Source organism: Colobus angolensis, unplaced genomic scaffold, assembly GCF_000951035.1.
Source record: "Colobus angolensis palliatus isolate OR3802 unplaced genomic scaffold, Cang.pa_1.0 Scaffold109, whole genome shotgun sequence".
Lineage (NCBI taxonomy): Eukaryota > Metazoa > Chordata > Mammalia > Primates > Cercopithecidae > Colobus > Colobus angolensis.
Genome location: NW_012111919.1, coordinates 1,825,526 through 1,833,106, shown reverse-complemented (window position 1 = coordinate 1,833,106; position 7,581 = coordinate 1,825,526). Strand labels below are relative to the sequence as shown.

Below are 7,581 nucleotides of genomic sequence, written 5' to 3'. Positions count from 1 at the left end.
AAAAAAAAAAAAAAAGAATAAGAAAGGAAACAAGAAACATAGCAATAGGATAAAAAAACTAAGACTGTAGAAACAAGTCCAAATATTAACAAATACAGTAAATGTAAATAAAGAAAACTCATCAAATGAGAGCTTGTCACTGGGTTGAAACCAAAACAAAGAAATTTCAGCTAGTTATAAGCTATTTAGAGAGAGATTATGTAAAGCACAAGGACACAGAAAAGAAGTCACATACGAGGCAAAAACAAACCATGCATTTATTAACATTGAATGAAAGATTCTTTTAGTAAAAAGACTTATTGATGATTGATAAGGTAAATAAACATTCAATCCATCAGAAAGATTTTAAACATGAAAACATCCAATATAAAGTAACTTCAAAACATGTGAAATAAAAACTGAAAGAACAGGGAAAACTGGACAAACCCACTATTTGGATAGGAAATTTCAACACATCTCTCTCAATTATTAATAAATCAAGCAAACCAAAAGCAGCTATCACTCACTTAAAAAGCTGATTTCAGGCCAGGTACAGTGGCTCATGCCTGTAATCCCAGTCCAGCACTTTGGGAGGCTGAGGCGGGTGGTATCACGAGGTCTGGAGTTCGAGACCAGCCTGACCAACATGGTGAAACCCTATCTCTATTAAAAATACAAAAATTAGCCAGGAGTGGTGACATGCGCCTATAATCCCAGCTACTCAGGAGGCTGAGGCAGGAGAATTGCTTGAACCTGGGAGGTGGAGGTTGCTCCAGATTATGCCACTGCAAGATTATGCCACTGCACTCCAGCCTGGGTGACTGAGCAAGACTCCATGTTAAAAAAAAAAAAAAAAGCTGATTTCAGATTAACAAGCTTGCTCTAACAAACAGAATTCTGTGTTGAACGACTAGAATATACCTACAAAATTCAGTATCATTAGGTCAAAAAAAGGAGGTCTCAGTAAATTTTGAGTAATAGTAGTGCGGTAACAGCAACAACAGCAGCAGCAAACTTACAAAGGGCTTCCTAAGTGCCAGACACTGTTCTAAGCATTTACATATATTCACTCATTTATTTGTCATACAACCCTATGAAGTAGGTAACTATTACCACCCCATTTCACAGATGAAGAAAGTGAGACCCAGATATAACTTGCTCAAATCACATTATTAAGTTAGTGCAGGAATTTAAACCCAGGCAATTTGATTTTAAAGTCTTTTGTTCATCAATATACCACATAGGCATAAGCATCACACAGTCCACGCATGATATCTGACCAGAGGCTTCATAACAAAAAGATAAACAAAAATCCCTATATATTTGGAAATTAACAACAACAAACCAAAAAAACTTCAAAATAACTCCTGGGCCAAAGAACAAATTACAATAAAATTTTAAATCTTTTCAAAGTGAATAATAAAAAAACAGGGTCTAAGAGGTAAATGTTATCTGTAAATTCAAATAGTACCTAAAGATACAAAATAAAAACAAAGGTTTCTACATTCAAACCCAACCTTCCTGCCAGAAATGACATTTTAAATTGGATGACATGAAATCACAATGTACATGTTAATCATATTTGGTTTTTAATCTCACTAAATATCTTGAACATTTTTCAAATTATCACCTACAAATTAATCTTTCTTTTACAAAAAGCTGCATCACATTCCAACATATACACCAGGGGTGTCCATTTTTCTGGCTTCCCTGGGCCACACTGGAAGAAGAATTGTCGTGGGCCACACATAAAATACACTAACACTAACTAATGAGCTGTAACAAAAAGGTAAATAAATAAAAATCACCAAAAAAAAAAACTCATAATGTTTTAAGAAAGTTTATGAATTTGTGGCCTCTATAAACTTTTGAAAAGCAACAGCTTTGTTTGCTTTTCCCATATAATTAATGGAACTGGACTGTCAACCTTTCTTGAATAATTTTTACTATTTATGCATTCATTGTACCTGCACATCACAGTCAAACTTCAGTTAAAATGTTGACTTCTTAAAAGACTGGCAAGTAGTTGTGAATTATTTTCTACTACTGGTTGAATTGTGTACCCTGAAGATACTTTTTTGCTTCAAAGTGGTCAGTTTAAGTCCTCTAATTTTAGTAAAGATGACTTACTCTAGTTTTTCCAATTTAGCTTGCCGTAATCTATTATATTATACTTGAAATCTGAGGTATGTTTATTCTTCTGACTGAATCTGGGATGTAAAAATATATATTATCAATTTTACTGAAGTTAATAAAAATGATACCAATGTCAGGTAGAAAGTATTTTATATAAATTAGCTAATTTAGTTTTATCATTTATGTTTTACACAACTTCTTCCACGTGTTTTGAAAATAGTCATTGTGTGGCCGGGCGCGGTGGCTCATGCCTGTAATCCCAGCACTTTGGGAGGCCAAGGCTGGCGGATCACGAGGTCAGGAGATCAAGAGCATCCTGGCTAACATAGTGAAACTCCGTCTGCACTGAAAATACAAAAAAATTAGCCGAGCGTGGTGGCGGGTGCTACTTGGGAGGCTGAGGCAGGAGAATGGCATGAACACGGGAGGCGGAGCTTGCAGTGAGCCGAGATTGGGCCACTGCGCTCCAGCCTGGGCAACAGAGTGAGACTCCATCTCAGAAAAAAGAAAATAGTCATTGTGGCTACGTTACAAAAATTTCCACACTATTTCCCTTAGTGCTCATTTGCTTGAAAGAAGATGGACTTTTGCTTACTTCTCAGCCATCAGGTCAAACTTCCAAATAAAAGGAAATGGTGCTTTCTTTTCTTATGGTCAATTTTTCCTAGTTTTCCATGAAAGTTAAAAATTCCTGGTCCATAATTTCTCAATTTTGTACCTCTACATTTCTTTTGCAATTTACTAGAATTTCAGTTTTAACTGATTTTAAGTAGAATATGGGCTCCATAAGGAAGAAATACTGTTCTGTTCATCACCATAGCCCCAGGACTCTAATCTGTGGGCTTACTAGCATTCCTTCTACAGGTATTTGTTCAATACACACTTTTATTCTTAGCAGTGAAACTAAGGATCAAAAGGCACATTTGGTTTACACATGTGATATACTACATTAAGAAAAATGTATAATCCCCTCTAGAATCAAACTAAGTTTTTTGATTTTTTTTTTTTACAAAGCATTTGTCTGAAATATTGTTACTTCTGTTCTCACACTTAATACTTTAGATCAGTCTGGAATATGTAAATGAATACAGAATAAATTTCCCTCAGAATGTGTCAGCACTGCTATACTTTTAGCTTCCATGTTGCTGCTAAGGATGTCTGTACTCCCAATTCTTGAATCTTTCTATGTGAAGTATTTTTCTTCTTTCTGAAGGCTTTTTGTTACCTTTTCATGACCCTATATGTTTCAAGATTTTTTAAAAAACGTGCCTTGGCATAGGTTTCTTTTCACTCATGTTTCTTAATGCCTATTACACACTTTTAATCTGGAATTCTGTGGCTTTTTATTCTAAATAATGTTCTTATATTATTTTTATCACATTCTGTTCTTCCTTTCTGATAGTCCTACTATGTGAGACATTGTACAACCTAGATTGTTGTTCCAAGTTTCTTACTTTTTCTCTCCTACTGAACCTCTTTTTCACTTTGACAGATTTTTCTAAGAAATTTCTTCAACTTTACTGAAACATTATCAAGATGATGTTCCTCTGCTTAGCTGGGAACCTATATATTTGCCTGCAGGTTTTTTTCTAAGACTATTCAATGTCTTTAGGTACCAATCCACCAATCTCAAGCTGGACCATGATGGGAGGAAGAAGGAAGTAGTGGTGTTAGAAATATGTCTTGCTAGCATTTTGAAAGCGAAGGAGAATCCCTATTCAGTATTTACATTTTACTTGATTTTCCAGATTTCAGTACAGTGCCTCCTCATCTGCCCCCAGCTATGTTTGATATCCCTGAATTTGGAGTTTCTCTGGTTCAAATTTCACCTCACAATAAACCTCCTGTCTCCTGCTGGGGTAAGGCATCAAACTGCTTCTTACTAACTTTCAAACAAAATTTCCCCCTTCTCTTCTGTAATACATCATATCTCCAATTCTTGAGCCTTCCTGGTGTTCTGCAGCCTTATGTGGCTGGTTTATCCCTGGCAACTGCTCTTCAGCTCAGTGAAAAATTCTATCCAGTTTTCATCTCTCAAAATCTGCTGACGTCTCTTGCTCAGCTGTGGTCTCCTTGTTTTCTTTGTCTGTATGGATTTGATCTTTTGTATGTCCATACTATCATTTCAATGGGATTTCAAAAGGAATAGAGAGAAGAAATTTCAGTCTGTCACATATATTTAGTTGTAAGCCCTTCTTTCTTTCTTTCTTTACACAGAAATAAAACATGAATAATGCTGGACAAAGCAACCTATTGGCAGAAAGGGAAATAAACCACAAAATGACTGATAATAGATCTTTCTCTCAAATAAAGTTTGTTAAGAGGAAGACAGGAACAACATGAATACAGTCAAGAGCTCAAAGGTAAACAGGGGATAACAGAAGAAAGACATACTAAACCAATTCTGTTCCTGTTACTTTTCATTTCGTAACAGTAATTATGTTAGCAACAACAAAAGTTATGTCTAATCTTTGCTATGTAACTCAAATCTAAGTTGTAAGTACCTAAGTCAGGTAGCTGATGAATTTCAAACATGCAGCTGATAAATCATGGCAATGAAAACTGAAGTCTTTGTAAGCAAACTTACTGGTATGGAGTCTCTCAGATCTCTGGAATGACTTCTTCCCCAAGCCTAGCAAAGTATTTTCCACTTTAACTGAAGAAGAAAAGCTGGAGTTTGAGTTTTGAGGGCTGCTTGACTGTCCATCAGATTGCTTTCCCTCCCATGTTGCTAGGAGAAAAAAATACGTAAAGACTGGTAGCACTGAGATTATAGACAGAATCAATTAATCAATCATTCAACATTCACTAAATGAAGTTATGTATGAGGCAATGTGACCCTCCCTAATGTGTTTTGAGTTTGAGAATTAAAGTCAAAGAGTAAAATAAAACTCTGTTTTTCCTCCCAGCATAGTATTTGCTTCTAGTGGTAAATTTCCTTTCTCATAAAAATGCAGTTCTGTAAGATTCAGATTGAGTCTGGCAGGCCCATAGAATCAGCTTATGGTATCAAACTGAATTATGTAATACAATACAGAGTCTGTATGTAGAAAGTTTAGAGTAGAAACAAACATGCAACCACAACAAAAGATTCAAAGGCCTTACAGACACGTCCAAAATAAACTCAAAGGTTGTATGTATTCTTAGGAAAACCTGTTATTTTTACAGAAAACTGGCTAAGAATTTAGTTTGAGCCTCTTGGAAACATCAGATTTTAAGGTTGTTGATTAGAGGTTTCCAAACATTTATTAGATTAGACCATCTTGAAAGTCAGTCATTTATTTCCTTCTTACATGCAAATCCCAGTGCTAGCATTTTTTCTGGAAACAGGGTCTCGCTCTGTCATCCAGGCTGCAGTGCAGTGGTGAGATCAGGGCTAATGGCAGTCTTGACCTCCCAGGCTCAACCAATCCTCCCACCTTAGCTTCCCGAGTAGCTGGGGCTACAGGTGTGCACCACCACATCTGGTTAATTTTGTTTGTTGTTGTTGAGACAGGGTCTCACTATTTTGCCCAGGCTGGTCTTAAACTCCTGGGCTCTGAGTTAAATTAATAACTGCATGATTATTTTGCATACAACTTCTCCCATTTTTCCTGGAAGGATTTATATTGATGTTCTGGCAGTACAAGGATTGTGTAAGTAAATGTAATTTAAAAATAAATGATGTCATAAACAAATTAGGAAAACCAACACAAAAATACTGGGAAAAAGAAACGTCCATTGAAAATCTGCCCAAACTGCTTACCAGGTTTGGCAGGTACGGAGTCACTGGCTGCTTTGACAGTCTTGAGAGAGAGATGCTGGTTGGAGGAGATGGATATGCTTGGCTTGCACTGCTGCTGCTGCTTCTTCTGCTGTTGCTGCTTTAGAGCCTATAAAGATAAAACAGACTATAAGAAACAAAACAAATCAGTTTTTTAGTAATAATATAAAGTAAATTACTTCTTTTTCAAATGGCAAGAAGCATGCTGATCGTTCCATTTCTTTGAAATCTATCAAAGCAAACAAAATCCTAAATTAAGCCAACTCTCGCTTCTTGGCCTTTTGGCTAAGATCAAGTGTAGTATCTGTTCTTATCAGTTTAAATTAAGACAACTAAACACAAAGCCTAAATGATTCTTAGAGTTTGGATAGTTTTTGCCAGTATCATTCCTTTATATAAATGTGAAAAATAGTCATTAGCATTTTTTGGAACTTAAAAAAATAATTAGGCAAGCCAAAAACTTTCCAGTCTTATAAGCAGAGACTGTATGTTTTCAATCATTTCTAGAAATGAAATTCTAAGCCTTGTAACAAAAAGAGCCCTATCTGCATCAAACCTATGTAGAAATGTAAATATTTAGTTTATGCAGGCTTCAGAGGTACTATATATTTACAAAAGTTTGTAAATAACTACATCAGTTGTCCTGGGTGGCAGCAATGAGATCTGTCCCAATTATCAAATTTCAGCAATTTACAGCAATGCAATAAACAGAGGGGGAAGACTAGACAATACTGGTTCCAACAACAGTGTGGTTCCTTCTGTCTACTTCAGAATATTTTGATTTCTATGAGGTTCTTAATTTATAGAATATACTTGATAATACTATTTAAAATCAACAGAAAAAAACAAGAGATGCCTAAATTTTAATCACAAAAACATTATGAAGGCAACTTTTAACTTAAGGTTTTTTTTAAAAAAAAGATAAAGAAACCAAGAAAAGTAATTTCAGGGAAAAAAAACTGAAGTTTGACTTTGTTAGGTTGCCAGTTTCAAGCTCTTAAGACCGTCATGTGGAAAAGTCTGGAATAACTGGCTACTTCTGGATTCCTCTTCTCTTTTCCCAATAAAGTTTCCTCCTGCTTAACATTTCACACCTATGCTATAGGCACAGTGGCAACAAATCATCTCCTCACTCTAAGCTGCCAATGCAGAAAAGCAACTGAGAGAGCTCTATGTCTCGCTTAGACTCACCTACATTTATAATAGGTGAGGCAGAAGCACAAAGTACATAAAAGGGCTGTATTGACTGACCATTGATTATGGCTTATTCTCTCACTCTTTGCAATTAGATCGGAAGATGTTCATAGACTTGCTGCAGATGCAGTCACCAGTATTCATTCCTTGCTCCTCACAGGACCCATGTAATTTCAGATTAATGTAAAATTTAATAGAACCACTTGATTGCAACTATTTCTGTTGTGATCGTGTACATTTATTTATTTTATTGAGAACTATTTCTGCTGTGATCGTGTTCATTCATTCATTCATTCATTCATTCATTTATTTTTCAAGACGGAGTCTCGCTCTGTCGCCCAGGTTGGAGTGCAGTGGCCAGATCTCAGCCATTCACCAAACCCAAGCTCCGCCTCCCGGGTTTACGCCATTCTCCTGCCTCAGCCTCCCGAGTAGCTGGGACCACAGACACCCGCCACCACGCCCGGCTAGTTTTTTGTATTTTTTAGTAGAGACGGGGTTTCACCGTG

General features: G+C 36.2%; 1 protein-coding gene across 2 annotated transcripts in view; it reads right to left on the bottom strand.

Moving 5' to 3' along the window:
- The window catches only part of ASXL2 (additional sex combs like transcriptional regulator 2), a 159,315-nt gene that overhangs the window by 26,254 nt on the left and 125,480 nt on the right, over nt 1-7,581 (bottom strand). For both annotated transcript variants that reach the window (XM_011950426.1, XM_011950434.1), the window contains exons 7-8: nt 5,861-5,987; nt 4,703-4,846 (exon numbers count right to left, since the gene is read on the bottom strand). In XM_011950426.1, coding sequence (XP_011805816.1) covers nt 4,703-4,846; nt 5,861-5,987 — 271 coding nt within the window. The remainder of the gene's footprint in view (nt 1-4,702; nt 4,847-5,860; nt 5,988-7,581) is intronic.